We start from the raw sequence: 19,906 nt of genomic DNA, 5'->3' as shown, positions 1-19,906 counted from the left end.
CAGGAAGAGAAAAACAAGTTCTGCAAGCTGCCCTGACACCTAACACCCAAACCCAACACACACACACACACACACACACACACACACACACACACAAGAGATGTGGCATACTGATGACCTCCCCATATCCATGATAAATATATAAAATGGATGTTTGTTTGTTTGTTTTTAGGTTTTTAAGACAGGGTTTCTCTGTGTAGACCTGGCTATCCTGGAACTCACTCTGTAAACCAGACTGGCCTCCAACTCAGAGATCCACCTCTTGAGTGCTGGGATTAAAGGTGTGTGTCACTACTACCCACCAAAAATGTAATATTTTTAAATTTAACACCAGAAAAGGTTAAAGACCAAAGAAACTTGGATTCCCACTTCTCAGAAATCAACCCCCAGGGCTTCTCTCAGTAGCCCCAGAAGATAATTGTCCCTTTATTTTTTTTAATCTGCTTTGTGGATCCCCAGAGAGCCACAGTGTACATTCTGTAGGTGATTAGAGAATGGGTGTCTGCCTACAACCTGAAAACAAGCAAACAGAAACAGTGCTGGAAGGTCCACGACCCTGGAAATACACAGCAAGTAGGCACTGTCCCTGCTCACATATGGTGTTCCCCAGCACATGCAGGAAGGAAAGGATGGAAGACAGCAGGCTGCAGCAGAACACACTTCCGGCTTCAGTCAGGAGGCTTCACCAGCCCTCTGTATACTACAGCTCTGAAAAGTCCCCGAACTAAATTCACCAAGCCTGATCCTTGTGAGCACTTTCAAAGCCGGCAGTGTCAAACACATGTAGCTTCTGGACTGTGGGGTGCAGGGCGGTCTTCATCTTGAAAACGAGAGCAGAGCTCCACTGATCTGGCCGTGAAGACACTATCTCCGCCCCGCACCTCCCCGTTACAGGCAGAGGCACTCACCTTCTCCATCAGCACTCATGTTCTCGTAAGAGTCCCATCGAATCAGGGGGTCTGCTGTGTTATAGTCCACGGTCACTCCCTGGTCACTGTACAGATGCTCTGATCCTATGGGGCACAACCATTACTTAACAAAGCCCAGCATCTCAAAATGCCACAGCAAATATTAACATGTGAGCCTTGTATTTAATGGTTCCTACCGAAATCTATAACAATGAGCCTACTAAAAGATGTGGTGACACACTGTTACAATCAGTGTCTCAGTATTGGGAAGGTTGAGGTGGGATGATCAGGTGTCACAGGCTAGGTTACAAAGTAATCACACTCAAAACTGCCATACACAGGAGGCCTGGAGACAGATCAGAACATGTCACTACAACAGCAAATATACGTGAGTGTGAGTGTGAGTGTGAGTGTGTGTGTGAGTGTGTGTGTGTGTGTGTGTGTGTGATTAAAGATATTTTCTGAAACACACAGACATTTAGTATACTGTACTGGCAATCCTTTTAAAACTCTTTTTCTGAGGGGAAACGCAAGCATTTGGTACCTCATAGATGTAAATGAACCCCCAGGAACACCAACAAACACCCCTGCCTGCAAGGGCTCCTCACCTTAGGCAAGTCATACTACATTTTGGCCTTTCCCAAGTGAGCATTATTGTTTCAAAGCCACCTATCCCTTATTATCCAATATGCTATCTAAAGAAATAATAATTCAAGACCAAGCTTAGTAGTAGGTCATGCCTAAAATACATACACAAGGCCCCAAGTAGCACAACTAACACATGCATGTGGACACACACACACGCCCACATAAACACACCCCCACACACATACACGCACATGCACACATGGTCAAATTTCCAAGTATGTGCCAAGATAGGAGGTGTCAGTACAAGCTCAGGGTCCTCAGACTGACTCCAGCCTGAGCTAGAGTCTGGCTGCCCACTGTCCTGCCAGTTACCTACCTTGAATCTTCTCAGGTGTGGCCGAGAAGACCAATTCAATCTTGCCATAGTCAGGAAAGCGGTCATCTGAAACAAAGAACCACACCACACTGTGTTCACACCCGATCCTGCCCTTCCAGCCCAGCCAGTGCAAGGCTGCTCCCAAAGCCGCAACAGACCATCTTCACACCCAGAATTTCTTTTTCTGGTTTCTCCAAGTTGTTCATCCACAGATCAACTCAGTTTTGTTTATGTTGACAGAAGGAAGTAGGAAGGAAGACAGGGAAGGACACGGCTTGTGATGTCCCAAAGAGCTTTAACCACTTACCTTTGCAGGCGCTATCCAGCTCTTCCTTCCCGAACAGGAGCCCGTAGCCCTGCACAGCTCCCGTGTGGAACTGCAGGCGGAAAATGACATCTCGGGTGGCCGAGCGGAACTTCTTGTGATAGCATTTCACCTAGTTCAAGAGGGGAAGAGAAACAGGCAATGGCTGAGGGGCAGAGTTCACTGCTTAGCACAGAAATGTGGATGGTATGGCCTCTGAACAGCTGTGGCCAGGAGTTCACACTGAAGGTGGACATCTGAAGATACCACGGAGGCAGACAGTCAGTCAGAACACCCCTAACAGTCTCCCTATGGCCCCCATGCTACCTCAACAGAAGGGAAATCTCAAAAAACCACAGTCCTCTGCCCTGGGATGGGCCATACCCTTCAGCTCTCTCATCTAGCTTTTAACAGCTGACTGCAATGTCATTTCCCTTTCTTCTAAAATCTCCATGTTGCCACTTAAAAGCCTCTTGGTTTTCACACCATGGAAACACTGGTTATTGCTGTCATCTTGTTTGTGGAGTATAGAGTAGAACGGGGAAGGGATAGGGGATAAGGAAACAGAGGAGGGGGTTCACAGACAGAGGCCCAGACAGAGAGACAAGCATTGATGCTGCTCCCTTTCCCAAGTACCCAGGGTCCTGGAGGCAGCATTTTAAAGGAAGTGTTAGAATTGCCACTGTGATTTGAACAGAGGCTGTGACATCCTACACAAGGTACAGCTCAAGCCACCCTGCATGGTTATGTTGAAAAGCAGGGTGCAGGAACTGTGGGACCACAGCCAGAGTGAGTGCCTGATGTGCCCTGTCTTACATTGCTACCAAAGGCTTCCCCACACCAGGCCACAGTGGGGAGAGACATGCTGTGAAAAGGACCTCGCTCAGTTGGCAGAGGAAGAGCCACAAATCGGCAGTGCCTTGCCAGAGTCTCCAGGGATCCAAGGCAGACTGAGCTGAACTCATCATAGAGACATACAGTACCCCGAGCGGCATGCCACACCATGGGAGACTGTGTTAGGCAGGCTTGCCTATATAATACAGACACTCTCTACCAAAGACTCTTCCTGGTGAAGGACGGTTTGAAAACATCATCCTTCGCTAATCTAAATGGGAAGCAGGGCACCAAACTTCAATACCCACCAACCAGACAAGGGAATGTGCAAGTGACAACTCAATCATCCTCTTACCATGCAAACTGGCAGCTTCCCAGAGAAACGCCAAAAATCAAAGGTCGAGAAGCCTAGGCAGGAAGGCTGGGCACCACGGCCTTTGGGCAGACCCAAAACTTGTTTACACTGTGCTATCTACCAGGAAACAGCCTGCAAGGGATGCTCCCTGTTGACAAACATGCACAGGCTTCTCCCAAGCAACCTCTGCTAGGCTGAAGACACAGACCCCATCTCTAGTGGTCCTGGCAGATAATTTGCAGTCGTCTATCCACAATCAAGAATGAAGAAGACCCAAGAGCCGTGCTGGCTTCCCAGCAACCAATGGCAGACTAGCCCCAGGTGTTTTACTCCCTGTTGTGGAGTCCTTGACTCTTCGGCAGGATTTAAACCTAAGATTGTCCTTGGGATCAAAGACAACCTTCCAGAATGTTCTTCTGAGCCTTCAGGCCTCACACCAATTACCCTTCAAAGGTTTAGCCCTCTCAGCCAGGGTTGATGCCACATCGTCCTCCAATAAGGCGTTGTGCCCCTAACCCTGTCCTGTTCTCCTCTGGCTGCCTTGGAAGAGAAGTAACCAGGGTCAGGGTGGTGATGGGAGAGGAGAAGTGAGGTCCCTTTCAAGCCAGTCTTGCTCTCAAATTGTATATATACTTAGGCGAATAAATACTTGAAAAGCAAGGTCTCAGGAAGTTGGTACAAGCAGGGGACATAGATCTAGCTGGGTCCACTCAAGCACACACATGAGAGTGAGAAAGGATGGCCAGGAGGAGTGGCCTGTGGATCTGACTGGGTGAATACAGGAGCATCAGGAGATCCCAGTGCCAGGCACAGGGATATGTAACACAGCCACAGTCTCTTCTGATCTCAATGGGCTCTGCTCGCCTTCCACCCACTCAAGTTGCTAGTATTCTTCTCCTTTGGCCACCTCCCTAGTCCTTTCCTCTTCCACACATCCTTCCCAAGGTTAGGTATCCCAAGTACACCTTCTACTCTGGCCATCCCTCAGCTACACACAAACACTTTGACTCACAACCCAGGCATCCTAACTCTGTCCAACCCAGGCATGGGAGGAAAAGGATGGACATCCACAGGCTGGGCAGCTCCTAGGTACCGTGGGCCTGGTGTGATCTCCTGCTTGCAAATTTTTATTTGTCATATCACAAGGTCTCAACGATTCCTAGGATTGTCAACAAGAATGATCTGTCACAGAGCAATGCTGTGCTGCTCTCCTGTGACCTTTCCTATGGGTATTCTGACAACATTTTACACACACACACACACCCATCACACTGCAGGACTCCCCACTGGCCCACCAATACAACAGGCCAGACTTTGAGAAGAGGCCTATTAACTAAAGCTGTGATCTGGTGACCTCTGTCACCCACAAGAAGGTCCAATAATGACCCACTCAGTATCAGTGTCAATTAATCTTTGTAGCCACACTGGTCAAAGATCAGAACTGTTCTGCATACTGAGTAGAAAGGACAACACAGTGCTTGACCTGGGACCACAGAGGACTCTCTTTAAGATAGAAAATAGTTTATAAAGATCGCTGGGCAATCTGAAACCACTTTGGTTCTCTGGCTTTAACACGCACTTACTTTCTTACTTGAGTCTCCAAAGAATGTTTCTAAAATACCCTGATCCTCTGCTTTCAGATGCTAGAATATTTTCATTTGAAATAATTCAGTGTGATGGTCACAGTTTCATGGTAAGCACCATGTTGAATGATGACTGGCATAGAGGAACATTTGCACTGATTCCTAACTCACCAGAAGCACTCATCACTCGGGGACGTTCGACCCCTTGGAACCTTTCATTCTTCAGCTGTAAGATGGATAGCAGCTTTACTCCAGAGTATACAGCTACTAAGTACTAAGAGACCTTACACATCTACCTGTCTGTGACTTCTCTATGATTATACTCCATCCCACTACTACATGCCTACAGATTCAATCAACTTCAGAACACATGCAGGCTTTCTTCTCACAGCCATCCCCTAAACACTGTGGAGTTCTGCTTACATGGCATTTATATTGGATTAACAGGTGCGGCGAGCAATGTAGAAATTATTTAAAATATGTAGAAAATGTGCGAAAGTTGTATGCAAGCAGTTAGGAATGTGAACATCTTCAGATGCCCGTATCCATGCAAGTCCTAGAGTTAATCATACAGACACGCTGATAGACAACCAGGCAAGTTATACTATTTAATAATTAACTCAAAAGCAATAAGCGTCTGGGGAGGGAATCGTGGTGTTCAAACCCACTGTTAGTGGCAACGACCACGTAAAGCTCTGAGTGGTCTTCTTTCCTTGTGATCTGAGTAAACAGTCTGGAAACTCTGACCTAATCTTATTTCCTTACATTTTCATGAAGATACATCTAAACCCTCAACTGGATGCTAGGATGATGGGGCCCTAGGACCAGGTAAAAAACTGAGTCCTTAAGCTAAAGGCAAGTACCTAAGTCAAGTGTGTAACACACACCTGCAATCCCAGCCCTTGGAAGGCTGAGGAAGAACAATGCCTGAGCTGGGGAGTCAGCTCTTAAAGACAGTCAGTTCCCACTCTCCTCCTGATGTGCTAGGCACCAGACAAGGGAGACCCAAAGTTCCTCTTAAATTCTCTAAGCAAAACAATCAGAGTACTCGAGCATCCCCAAGAAAAATGAAAGTCCCCCCACTTCGGTTCATCCGGCTTGGTGGGACTATCTAGGCTAAAGCCATGATCTCTCTCCAAGCTGAGTGGGATTCCAGGGTCCCAACACCGTCAAAGTCACTAACAAAAAGTAAGAAAAGGTGAGCAGATACGGGTCGCAACAAAGACACAACTGAGGTACACTGCTGAATGACAGCATGAAGACCTGACCCAGTTCTCAGTCCACAGCATAACAAAGAAAAAAAGAAAAGAAAAGAAAATCGCAAAAATAATACAGTCACAGATACAACAGAGATCCATCCCCAGGGCCTCTGCTGGGGCAGCTTGGGGTCACAATTCCACAAGTGCCCACTAAGAAACAACAAACACTGGTGTTATGTGTGCAACCTCTTAAGGAGGCTTCACCTGTGTTCATAAGCCCAGTCACTGGTCACAAAGCCAGCAACCATAAAGACAAAGTACAAGTGGCTGTGGTTTGCCCAGGCAGGGCAGCAAGATGGAGCATGCCAGATGGAAAAATGTTTACAAGCCCTGGACCAAGTGCGGAGCCGGGGAGGGGGCAAGCTGGCTCAGGCCCCAGGCTCCCTGCCAGGTTCCTGGCGGGCCTGCAGCAGCGTGAATTCCTGAGCAGGTTACATAAGCTACAGGCAGCCTCCCCAGGGAAGGGCCTTGCACCTGACCACAGTGTACTTGAGGCAGGATCACAAAATCTGACCTTTTGTGAAAAGCGCTTTGTAAAGACAGGAGTGGTCGGTCTCAGTCTCACTAAGAAAGGTCAGAGGGATGGCCCAAAGCAGGTAGATCAATGTCAGCTTTGCTGTTGCCAGTCACAGCGCCATCTGCTGGTTACCAGCCAAAAGATATGTTAGAGCTCTGTTTCCCAAGAGCTTCCCAGTCAGCAGACCATTCCTTCTTCTGACCCCACTCCTTGCTATCTCTACCACCTGTCTCAGTACAGAAAAAAAGTGGCAGATGTAACTGTACACAAGGTAACAGTCACTGACATGAAGGGGGATTCTGATTGACTTAGGGGGACAAGGTGCCTCTTAGAAGCAACATGATAAAGGATAGTCCCAGAAGCAGCATTCCGTTATTACAACCCAAGGGCAGCTGGCTCACAGAGAGGACCAGTGACAACGCAGACTCTGGAAGTCACACTTTCTGGCCCCTGCCAGGTCTTTTCCGTGTCACAGTGGCTGCCAGATCCCTTGTGAGAAATGTAACCACCAGCATACCTGAGCCTAACACATTTCCCCACCTGCAGCCTTTGGGCTTGTACACTACACACACAGCCCAACACATCAGGTGGCAACAGGCAGAAGTAAAGGACAGCACCAGAGTAACACCCGCAGGGGCTGGCTTGTGCTTTGAAGGTCTAGTTGGTTCATTCAGAGGTGGGCAGGTCTGTAGAGAAGGAATGTGAGGTGAGTCCAGAGGTGCCAAAGCCCAGGACACAGGACTGATGATGGCTCGGCTCCCTCCCTGTCACGGGAGCACTGCCAGCACAGAACATGTTCCAGCATCTTCTCTTTCCTAAACTCCTCTTGAGAAGGGACCAGCAGCATGGGACTTCGAGCTATGGCACAAGGTGGCCTCCACAGGCTAGGATCTGGGAGTTGACTGGGACCCTGCACCCTCTGGGCTGAGCACAGCCACAAGCTATGCCATACTCATTTGCACCTGACTAGGGAAAAGCGTCTTTTCTGCTGTAACTGGACTTCAGCTCATCTTTGTACACATTCCAGCCTGTCAACTGCGTTAGCCATCTGCCAGCCCATTCTGCTAATCCAGCACTTGAGTCTAAGCTCTGAGAGCAGACCCTGTACATGTCGATACTAAACTCCTAGACTAGCCAGTTTAGGCAAAAGGCTACAAGATCTTGATCACCAGTGACGGGCAGTGATAAACTCCAGCAAAGGTGTCCAGTCACCAACAGCCAACTGTCAATCATACCACACATTCTAGAATACACTCACAGTGGCCTATGTGATGCCTTTTTATGCCCATAGATCAAAAGCTCCGGGACCTCAGAATGAGACTCTACTTGAGATGACATTTTTATAAGGGCATTTAAATAAGGCCATCAGGGTTGGCTTGGATGAACTATAGTTGCCATCCTTGTAAAAAGAGCTGAGGGCCCAGGGAAATGATTCTGGTAAGACCACCTCACCTACCTATGACCACGTCAGACCAACCCTGCTAATACCCTGACCTTGGACTTTGAGCCCAACAAGAGCAAGAAACAGAAATTCTTCCACACGCCACCCGTCTGGGGTGAGTGTCCTTTGATCGTGGTCGTTTTGGCAGAGTCCAATGAACTAAAAGTGCTGTCAGATTTCGGACAGACAGCAGGTCAACCTCGGAGCAGTCATTTCTATGAACTGTGCAAGGAAAAAATTACACTGTGATGGAAAAATACCCCTGTCAGCTGCCACGCCTCCCACATGCTATCTGATAACACTGCAAAAAAAAAATAAGTGCAGAGTACACAGAAAAGAATTATAAACACAGGAAGTGTAAATCAAATCAGAAGGCGAATCCTAAAAATATTCCATGTGAGGAATGAAAACGGGTACAGGAAGGAAATTGTCTTATCAAAACAAAGTATCTCTTGTGGAAAGATCTAGAACCTCCTGTGTGCCAGCACTCCTAGTAGAAAGGAGTCACCCATGAGGAGCTAGCTGTCCTGTGGCATGAAGTTCACTTCCAGAGGCCCTCAAGCCTGAATCTCACACATTATGCACCCCAGTTTTCCAGCATAGCTGGCTTCCGTTTCCACAGAGGCACACCTAAGACACTGCCCCATGTCACACCATGCCCACACATCCACGGGAAAGCCATCCACCAGTTCTTACAGAGGTCTAACTGCAGCTTGTCTGGAGCTGCGCAAATAAGGAAAAGGGGAGAAGCCGCCTGGGGCAGGAGGAAGAGCACTGGAACATCAGCTCAAAAGCAGCTGCCAGGCATCTGGAGAAGGCTCTGTTCCAAAGGGTTTTTGCAGGTCCATGAAGCAAGCACACAGATATGGCACCACAGCTATCATGGGTGGAGAGGGCACCACCACTGAGCTGACACTGAAGGGTCTATGCTCGTTTCCCTTTTCTAAACCTGGGTTAGACAGGAAGAGAACCAGGAGGTGGTTTGGGAGCCTAGTCAGAGGCAAACAGAAGGTCCCCGCAAATAAACAGAGAAGCTCCTGAGAGAAAAATGCCAGGCAGACAGCAGCCAGAGCAAGCGGGGAGGTGTCAACCTGTAATATGGGTTAGGTTTGTAGCCCCTAAACTCCACAGGCCAGTATGAGAACATGAGAGCTCCTGGACATAATGAAGTCGAAAGGTTAAGCCTACTGAATGGCATTAGCACCCTGCAGAGACTCCAGGCCCCTTTCCTGTAGAAGAGTACACAGGGACATGGTGCCATTACACACAAGAAACCAAATCCCCACTAGACATGGAACCTGCCAGCCCTGGACATTGGATTTCCAATCTGCAGAACCATGAGAAAGTTCTGTTGCCTGTGAGCACAAGGGAGAGCACCTGTGAGCATCCATGTAAGCATCTGTGTGCATCCGCGTAAACACACGTGAACACCACTTAAGTACCCCCGTGTCACAGTGTTCTACAGCAGTAACCTGAACAGGTAAGGCAAGCCAGGGCAACCAGCAAGAAGAAAGGGGCAGGGCCTGTGCTCGCAACTCCTCCAACTAACACAGCCCTTCTAGATAGAAACTCAACACAAGCCTCATACTTAAGCTCCACTACAACATACCTTCAAAAGACATCCAGACCTGAAAATGGCCCTGGTCTGTGGGTCCCAGAAGCTCCCTCACTTCAGCTCTCAGTAGACCCTGGCTTCTGGTCTGTATCCCTAGTTGTGCATCATGGTCAGTCATTAGAACACCCAGGACAGGCTCATTACCCCTTAGGATCAACCAAACACCCACTGCTACTCACTTTCTGCTTCTAAAAACACTTCACATTGGGTTGCTTCTGGTTCTGAAGCAGCACTGCTCTCTGAGGTGCCTGTGCTCCCAGGGGCTGCTGCTGTCCCTGCCTTGATCTCTCCACTTCAATGACTATAGAAACTTGCACAGGACTTCATGGGTTCTATGTGCTATAGAGTGTGCTATAGAGGGCATTCTAGATGGAATCATGGCATTGATTCCTTCCCTGACTCAATGCCTCCTCTACTCTTAAATGTAGAGCTCTTGGTATCCTCAAATAAGGTTATTTCTGTTCCATTGGTACAAAATACTATATATTGATACAGACTTAAGGTTTTCATTAGCATGAATCTTTGTATATTGATACAAAATGTAAGGTTAATTTTGTTACAATATAATGTATGCAAATTTCAATTCTTGTATAGGTATTACGACTATGCAGCTCATTTAAAAATACAAGGCTTAGTTCCAGTCCTTTTAATAGCTGCTATTACAAACTATTTAAAATAATTAAGTAATGCAAGTTAAGAGTCAGCCAATCAAGCTCATGGTCATGTTAGATTTATCACAGAAATGTTCATCCTGGGTTAAACAGATAATAGGTACCTGGAGACAGGCAACGTTTGTTTAGATATGCTATAAATAGATAAATGGTCTTCAAAAGCCTCAGAGACTCACAAAATATGGCATTTAAACATAATTTTATTCATTTAAGATCTTTTGGGACATTAAGACATGTCAACTCCTGCTAAGTACCCCATTCGACTTGGCAAAAAATGATAAGCATCAAAAACCTCCATATGAAGTTGTTTCAATGGTGGCAAGCTAGCTACTGGGCAAAGAAAATGCCCTACCATCATCTCCAGACAAAATGCTGTTCCGAGGACAAATAGATGCAAGAAAGTTGACTGCCAAGCTCTGCCAAGACAAGGTAAGAAAATCCTTCATAATTTCAGCTTCACATATGTCTGTCAGATATTCTGGACCAGAAGGCTGAAGATAAATGCTCCAGTGTTATAGAGAATATTGGAGACTCTCCAGGTGGTCAGCTGTCTGTCATTTCTATAATTTTTGGAAGCTGAACTTCCTATATACTCAGGTAATATTTCTTCCTTCTCAGGTCTCAAAAGAGAGAAAAGACACCATGGGAAAAGGGATTGTGAGAACTGGCCATGAGGGCTGGCCAGCTTATGTAAGAGTGGCCCAGGAGAAACATGGCAGGTCATATATTGGAGTTATTGACAGGGAAGTAGACAAAATAGCCAGACAATTGATAGCTGCCTAGTTCTAGTGATGTCTAAGGCTTATTATAAATATAAAAGTTTTGTTTCTTTTATCTGGGAAATGAACGATCTGAGGCACAGTAGAAACCCCCAAATGAGATTAATTATTACCACAACAGTGTTTCTTACCCCAGTCCTGACCATCACCCCACAACTGACACTCAAGAGGGTTCCCACCTGGCACCAAATGACCTTGCAAGTTCCAAGTTGGAAATTAAATTTTTGTGAAGGTTCAAATATCATCAATTCAAACTTCCTGCAAAGGGACAGAACAGTACAGCCCCCGAGGTTAATGGCTTCAAATAATAGCCTGTTTATAAATTAACTCAATAGCCATGGGTCACTGACATGTGATAAGAACTGCCTCCAGGTGGCCTCTGGATGCTACTACCCACATCATCATTCACCTAGTCAACTGGTAAACAGCAGCAATCCACAGGAATATTTTCCTGAGCTAAAGCAGCAGCCAGCTCCACAAGGATGCACAGAGCCAGGAACAAGCCAAGTCCAGGCTTGCCTACCAGTAAACATCTCCCTCACCCACGCAGGGCTCCATCCGTTCCCTGCGCCGCCTGATTTTTCTCTGAACCACTTCAGTGACCAAGGGTTACCTCCCAGCCACGGACCCCGTAAACAGGTCCCCATCTGCACAGATCCATTTCCCAGTGGCCACAGTGCATACTAGGGCCTGTGTTCTGACTATACTTCCTGCTATGAGGCACACAGTGTAAGGTAGGGGTGCCTAACCAGGGGCTCCTCTAGAGGGGAGAGGAGGTGACCACTTAAGGCTGAGAGACTACCTCTCTGACAGTGACAAGGCCTGAAATGCTTCAGGATGACATGATATGGTCCCTCCCGCATCCTGTCCCTCCACCACCACCCCTACATTCCGGTGTCAGGCACTGTCCTGGGATACTGATGTGAGTTTGCTCCTCTCCTGTTCACAGAACTTAAGCATGGTCCTCACTAGGCAGAGGCCACAGCTCTCAAAAAAAAAAAAAAAAAAAAAAGAACCAGCTATGTCACTTTCCAACATGATGAGCGTCTTCACTGAGACAGCCATGCTAGGGAAAGTCCCACCAGGAAGTGTGAGACCAGGCCACCACGGCCTTCCTGGGCCAGGCAGGGATGTCTACCTTAGGCCCCTTTGGCCTACACGACATCTTCAGCTTCTCTTCTCCAATACAGCCTATGTTCCCACCAGGCGTCTCCAGGACAAAGAAACCACTCTCTACCTCTCTACTTCCTGTGTCCAGGGCTAAGACTGGAAACTCAAAAATCAAACAACAATGATAAAAAATACAATAAAACGAAGCTCAAGACACCTGAGCAAAAATTTAAAATCTGAGAGGGGCAAAAAGAGATGAGGGGGGAATGAAGAGAGAGGAAAAGAAGGAAAATGGAGGAGAAGAAGGAAGGTATGTGAGGAAAGAAAAGAGGAGATGAGAAGACAGAGGGAGGAAGGCAGCTGGAGTAGAGATGAGTCACCTTCCAAGGGACCAAGCTTCTGCACTGTCCCTGCTCTCTGGCCATAGAAGACTTGGAAGTCACCAGCCCACGAACAGAAAGCTCAGGGGAGGCTTAGCATTGGTTTTACAGAGAGTAGAGGCAATGGTGCACTGCTCACCAGCCTCCAGTCAGCTTCCTCATCTCAGGTTTTCCCCCACGGCTCAACGCTCATAAAGAGGTCTGAGCATCAGTCTATCTGTCCTTAAAACAGGAAGGTGCCCACTCTGGGTGAGCTATGTACAATAAAACGCAACACAAACTCTAAATCACCCATCATCTCAACAAAGTGGGACTGCCAAGACCACGAACAGATCGTATCTAAATTATTCTACACATGTCAGAAGCTGTATTCATGCCTTGCAGGCTTTCTAACAAAACCTTTTCTAAAATTACTTTACACATACAGATTCTTTTGTAGTCAAGACAGGAGGTGGAAAAAGTAACATTTAATCTCCTCCAAGAACAAAATTATCTGGAGAAATCACTGTTTTGATCATTATAACCACGCTGTAACAACACCAGTTATACACCACACTCTGGCTCTCCATATTATACTCTGGGAGGCCTGGGTTCACAAAGGTGGTCAGGCGTTGGGTTGTTCAGAGAGCTGTGGCTGTGTAGGGACTTTGTTCTGCACAGACCCAGGAGCTCTGTAATAAAAGATGATCAAGGACAAAGATCTGTCACTGTAATTAAAATACTTTTACTCACAAATTAAAGCTCTTAGAATCATGCTGTTTCTCATTCTCCTGTAGGTTAGTCTCTTTTCTTTGAGAAGGAGGTTGTAAACAGGATGATTTTTGTTCTAAGGCAAAATCAATTTGCCTTCCAGGTCACTATCCCGGGTGGCTGACACAATGGTTACAGCCTATGGGTACTCACCATGATGTCGCCCTTCAGCAGCTGGGCTGGCTCTATGGCAATTCGGATCCTGCTGGGGTTTTCAGGGCCGAAGTTGCTTCGGATGAACAAGAAGATAGCTCATTATACAGTTCCACGATTTCATGACCACATAGTACAAGCTGAGGAAATGACTAGATTTTACATAAATAACTCAGAACTCTGGGGCTTTACCCTGTGGAAATTAGTTAAAAGGTTTGAGAAATCTCTGAGCTGGGGTGAATTACATTACCACCAACATTGCCCCAGACTGGAAAAGTCACGCTTAGGGTTGCCTTAGCCAGGAGAGGAACCAAGTTGGAGACACCCTGCTTCTGTGACAATTTCCACAGTGTCATCCTTACCATGAAAAAAAGCATGGAGGGAGGGGGGAGTATTTTGAGCCCAGAAAAGAAATAATTAGTCTTTCTGGGTGCCAGGATATCAACCGTCTTTCTCATTTTCTGTTACTATAAACGAAGTTCTAGCTGCATCAGTGCAAACCAAATTCAGGTAGCTGTACAAATCCTGAGGATACCTGAAACACTCAGGGGAAGTAAAGACCACGGGTGACTGTCCTAGCGCTTTCCAGAAAAACAGCCTCCAAACAGGAATGGCACCCCTCTACCCTGGAGGCTCCACTGTTCAGCCCCTCGCTGGAGACAACTAGAGATGCAGGGATCATGCAACTTTCAAAACAGCAGCTTAGGAACCTTGGCATGACTGGCCCCACTGCTCCACTTCTTGTGGGGGGGAACAACCCATTTCGCAATCCTTCCTCAAGCCTCCCTAAACACCCAGCACAAGCCAGGCACTTACTAGATCCCAGATGTGTACACAGGCTGCATGGCTTGGTAGAGCTTCAGAAAGGGCCGGCAAGCTGAAAGAGAGGCACATGCCAAAGAAAGACAGGATCATGAACGCATGCATAGATGTTCTACCAACAAAGTAACATGGTTGGACCTCCAACCAGAGGGCTGCTTTAACCAGAAGGCCATGGTGAGGTAAAGACAACCTGCAGTTCTGTAAGTTCACCTTACTTCTGATGATCAGGGGGACTAGAAGCTATAGCTACAATCAATTGATGATTGAGCACCTGCTTGGATGCAGCCAGGGAGCAAGAGACAGGTTCTGCCCCAAGACACATGCTGTGAGCATCTGCATGGGGCAGGGGGCAAGGTCTCTGGCCATATGCTGTGAATACCTACACGAAGCAGGGAGTCAGGGAATATACCACAGAGGAAGAAGGACCCTGAACCACAGAGCTGCTGACTCAGAATGATCCTGGCCTAGCAGGAGTTCATGCCCTGCCTACAGGGTTATCTGTAATCCCTTCATAACCGCCTGTCCCTACTGTGATTGATGGTTTGACCCCACCTCAGGAAGCTGCAGCTCTGCCGACACAATGGAATCATCGGTACAGAATCTAATATCGCAGGAGAAAAAAGGCTGCTTGTTTAGGGCTCTAGTCTGGGCTGGGAAGTCTCTCACCTCCTCCAGTGTCAAAGCTGGGGGCTCCGTGCAGGATGACGAAGTGCAGGAACAGGGGTGAGGTGTTCATCTTCATGGCTCCGGACAGTAGCCCACTGAGAAACTGCACATACCTGCAGAGGACAGTGGCTCAGACTCCACAGCCAATTCACGGCTTCGGAGTCTCTGCGGCAAGCAGTACAGAGTGTAAACTGCATCTGGAGAGCCTGGGGACACCTTGTCCCACTGTATACAAGAAACAGTTATCATCCTAGGCTTGGCAAGGCGAGTCACCACCTCACTGAAGCTCTGCCCACAGCTCTGAGAACTGCTGACGCCAAAGGATCTCTTTCATACAGATGCTCACACCTTGGAGGTTCCCTCACCTGTCCCCAAGCCCATCACCAGCAAAGCCAGCAAGGTAGACACAGTGACATGGCACGTGCCCAGCAACTCATTCCACTCACTTGAGCCATGATGAGCGGCTGGTCTCAATGGCCCTGAACTCCTGTTCTCCCACACACACACATCTCCAGAGCAGTCTCATTTCAGCTGATGAGGTTTACCTACGGCCACCCATACATACTGAAGATGTGACTTTTGTCATATGAGTTCCAGGCACTAACCTCGGGCATCCAAGATGACTGTCACACCCCTCCCTCCGCACACATGTCAGTGAAGAGAGAAGTCACTAAGTGTATGTGATCAAAGGTTCCTCATGAGGCATGACATGGTAGCAATGACCATGTGTGAGCTGTATCCTTGTCACAGCCTGATGCTCCCCTGGCCTCTACCATCCCTTCCTCTTCCCTGCCTGGCGTAACTGTATCCTGCTCCCATGGAAGCCCAGAGGTAGCCAACGCCCTAAGAACCCTGACAGCAGTTCCACCACAACCAATCCTCACCAGAGCCTTCAGGTTGTCTCTTGGAATGTCTGCTTTCTTGCCTTTTCTCCAACAAAGTACTGCACCCATTGCAAGAGAGAAGCAATGACCTGCTATCAAACTAATGGGCCATGCAGCAAGCAGGAAGCAGGAAGTGACCGTCATCAAACCCCTGGATGAACACGGTCATGGGCTCTACCTTACAACAAAAAACATTTCAAATGCCCACTGGAATGGAGACCCAGATCACGGTTAAACAGCAGAGTCTGGAGGCAAAATAAACCAAACAGAAAACTTATAGTGTTTTCCCGACTTAGGGTCTACACTTTGGGAAAGCTTTAATATAACCCACAAGCATTTCACTTCACTGTAGGGAAAATCCACAGTGACAGACAGGTGGCGTCAGCATCCCACCTTTCCAGTGGCACATTGTTACATTGTTACAATAAGGGCAAAACTTCACAATTACAGAAGCCTGGCATCCCCACACACTTCTGTAAGCAGGCCCTGGGTGTCCAGCCTCTACACTGCTCCATGAGTTTACTCAGATTGAGACCTTTCCTAGCCTCCTGTATAGACAGGTATAAAAGGAGAGAGCCCTCTGTACATGGCTGCACTCTGTACATGGCTGCACTCTGTACATGGCTGCACTCTGTACATGGCTGCACTCTGTACATGGTTGCACTCTGTACATGGCTGCACTCTGTACATGGCTGCACTCTGTACATGGCTGCACTCTGTACATGGCTGCACTCTGTACATGGCTGCACTCTGTACATGGTAGAACTCATCAGTCCCCTTGGGTCTGTGGCCTTGAGCAAACGCAAAGGACTTACACACAAAGTTCAGGGTGGAATACTTAAGACCCTGTTTAAGATAGCCCTCTTCCCAGCTCTGAGCAATCCTGGACACCAGGAAATGTGTATCCTTGACTTGTCTTTCCTGTGAAGGGACTCTGTGGAGATCCAGACCTGTTGTGGGTGGCTCTTTAATGACCCCCTCAGATAAGACAGATCTTCACACAGAGGGACTTGGAGGTCTGAGGGCTCTGTGTTGGTAACGGTCACTTCCTGCTCTGATGCACACCCAACCCCGGCACTGGGGTAGGCAGGGTTCCTGCTTACATTTCCATTGTCATGGCAAATCCTATGTATCTCTGCAACCTGAAAATGTGTGACTCCCACTCTCTGTGTGAGACAAACCCTTCAGGAAGCCAAGACTTCTCCCTGCTCAGATGCCACCAGCTCTTAACAACACTACATATGGGAAGCTTTCATGATGTCAGTTGACTCTGGGATTGCTACCCCATGTGTTTGTTGGTTTGGTGTCCCCTGGCCCCCAGGCATGGTAGCATGCCTGTGATCCCAGCACTAGGGAAATAGAGGCAGGATAATCACAGGTTTAAGGTTATCCTGGGCTTCAAAAGATCCTGAAGGAAAAAAAAAAAAAGCTAAATAAACCAAAAACAAAGGCACTATGTTTTCCACTGTGCAGCAACAAATGACATGAGCAGTACTGTGCTTCTATACAAGCTCAATTATGAGGAAGCTGAGGCAGAGACTCACTCATGGACAGGTGGTTACTCAGGGAATGAAGACCCTCACTTGCACCCCACGTCTCAATTAGTCTTCATTGAAAGTTGCTTAGTCTCAATGAGTGTCATCATCCCAGTTGTCCACTAGGGGGCGCTAATCTCACAGTGGACCCATGCAAAGAGACCTCCCACAGTAAGCCTCTGTCTACACACGTTCTATGTACATGGTTTCAACCAAGCTCCACATCCTGGAGGATAAGAATCCCGATCTTTACCTGAGACATGCAGGTTATACCTGAGATTGCTGCCCCATGTTCCCCTAATGATTCCCTATATAGTACAGCCGGAACAGTGTAACAGCTAGTAGGCACTCAGTGTTTAGGCTGTGTTCAGTGTAACATCTAGATGCTCAGTGTCCAGACAGCAGTGAGGTGCGCAGCCAATGAGTGCCATCCTCACATTCTTCTGCTCTCCCCCATGATTCCTGAGGTTTATCCCAGCATCCTTTCAGTTGTAGGACCACTCAATAATTAATTGGTTTATGTCTTCTAATGCAGGCATCAGGCAAGGAGGCAAGAAAAGAAACAGAAAGAAGGCGGCCCTAATCTCAAGCACTGAGCAGGAGACTGGAATGCAAAATTGAACCCCTGCTGAGCTGGAAGCTCTTTGAAATGAGATGTTTTCCCTCTTTCTCCTTCACACTTTTCCAGTACTATTAGAAGCTACAGCTTCTATAAGTAGTGAGCCCTGGGGGCTGGGCCTGCCTGCTGAGTCCAGCCATTTGTGGGAGTTGCATCTTGTTTGCACCTCAGCTTCTGGCAAGTCTTAGGAATGCTGTCATTTTGGAAACTGCTCAGTGGGAAAAATAATACTTCATGGGTTCATAACCGAACAGGGGCTATTCATGTGGAATCACCATAATATGCTCAGGTTTGGGAAAGCTGCTTCCCTGTCGGGGCTGTTGCTCAAAACAGGACATAGCCTGGCTCTCACCCATGGTCCCACAGTGTAGCCCACATTCTTTCAAACCCTCACGGTGTCTGCTGGCCCTGCCTGCATTTGTATTAGAGAAAGCAGATGCGAAGGATCATGACTCACATACAAAGGTTTGGGGCTACAGCGAAATCTTATCTCTAAAACGGGAGCCATTTTACAGCTGCCTTCAGAATTCTTGGACAAATTCTGGTGTTGAGATAAAACTGCAATGAAATTATGTGAGTGCCTCAAAAAGAGAAAGCCCTGTTCCCGGACAGCTGCACCCTAACACTTCCAGGGGCTACTACACGTTGCAGCCAGAACAGGTTGGCAGGGAACATCCAAGAGAAATTCTCTCCAGTTTCAACAAGCTGATACTGTAGAGTAGAAGTCAGCCTGTGAGGAGCTCAACATAACCGTGGAAATCAGAGCTCACCATCTGAAGCAGACAAAGATTCTCATGGCTGAAATGAGCCCCGACTCTGCATCTTCCTCTCTGGGAGTGAACCACAGGTGAGAGCGCAAAGGCTCTCACCAGACACAAGGCTTTTACTAGACATGTAGGTCTGTGTGCCTCATATCCTTGCCTTGGGAACCGGCAAACCCCTCCCTCATATTCTTAGGCAAGACCCAACAGCCCTACAGAGAGAAGTCAGAGGATTCCTCTGACCCCAAGGATAGATACATACCGCTTCTGGGAGGGCTCCATTAAAGCTGAAACTTTGTCATCATAAAACTTCTTCATCGCAAACCTGTCCAGTGCCTGGTCAGCACTGGGAAAGCAGAGGGAGGGAGAGAGGGGGGTGAGGAGAATGAGTGAGTATGTCAGGTCAGTGGTATGCCCAGCCCCTCGAGGATGAATGGCAGGGATGCACATCCCACACCTGTCAGTGACCTTCTTCTATGAGGAGCTGCACCTGTCCACGCACAGCCCACCATCTTTCTGCAGAAGTGCACTCACTCAGTTCAAAGCAGGAGCCACACAGAACTCCCGTCTGATCTCCTTTATCTAAGGGTGTGATACTTAGAGGTGCCACTGTCTCACAGGGAGAAGAACGGGCTGAAGGCCCCAGCCTCGGGACCCTTCAGAAGAAGCCTAGAATGTGCAGAGAAGACCCTGTGAAGTCTTGGAAGTATAATATGTGACACTGCTAAGTAGCTTCAAGAAAAGCTTGAAGGTTGATGGCTGGGGAGGGTGTGTGGGGCCTTTGGCTTCCTGGGTAGTCCTAAAGAAACTCCACAGAAAGTGAATCTACTTTCTAACAGCCTACCTGACCTTCACACCCCAGCCCCAGTGTTCAGAGTTGTATTCACAGACCCTTCTGGAAATCTCACTGTGGGGCATCCTAGGGTCACTGAGCTGACTTAAACCATGAAATAAGACTTATTAAAAACAAAAGCATCTTTAAAAATCAGATAAGCA

General features: G+C 47.7%; 1 protein-coding gene across 7 annotated transcripts in view; it reads right to left on the bottom strand.

Moving 5' to 3' along the window:
- The window catches only part of Tns3 (tensin 3), a 237,110-nt gene that overhangs the window by 89,349 nt on the left and 127,855 nt on the right, over positions 1–19,906 (bottom strand). For all 7 annotated transcript variants that reach the window (XR_013111758.1, XM_034508403.2, XM_076938142.1 and 4 more), the window contains 7 exons: positions 19,173–19,256; positions 15,112–15,224; positions 14,440–14,500; positions 13,624–13,699; positions 2,180–2,309; positions 1,873–1,938; positions 909–1,013 (listed from right to left, as the gene is read on the bottom strand). Coding sequence is in view for 6 of the 7 variants with exons in the window: in XM_034508403.2 (XP_034364294.1) it covers positions 909–1,013; positions 1,873–1,938; positions 2,180–2,309; positions 13,624–13,699; positions 14,440–14,500; positions 15,112–15,224; positions 19,173–19,256 (635 nt within the window). In the remaining variant the exon portion in view is untranslated. The remainder of the gene's footprint in view (positions 1–908; positions 1,014–1,872; positions 1,939–2,179; positions 2,310–13,623; positions 13,700–14,439; positions 14,501–15,111; positions 15,225–19,172; positions 19,257–19,906) is intronic.

This window comes from Arvicanthis niloticus, chromosome 7, assembly GCF_011762505.2.
Source record: "Arvicanthis niloticus isolate mArvNil1 chromosome 7, mArvNil1.pat.X, whole genome shotgun sequence".
Taxonomy (NCBI): Eukaryota; Metazoa; Chordata; class Mammalia; order Rodentia; family Muridae; genus Arvicanthis; species Arvicanthis niloticus.
The sequence above is the reverse complement of the archived record's forward strand: the minus strand, read 5'-3'. Positions and strand labels throughout refer to the sequence as shown.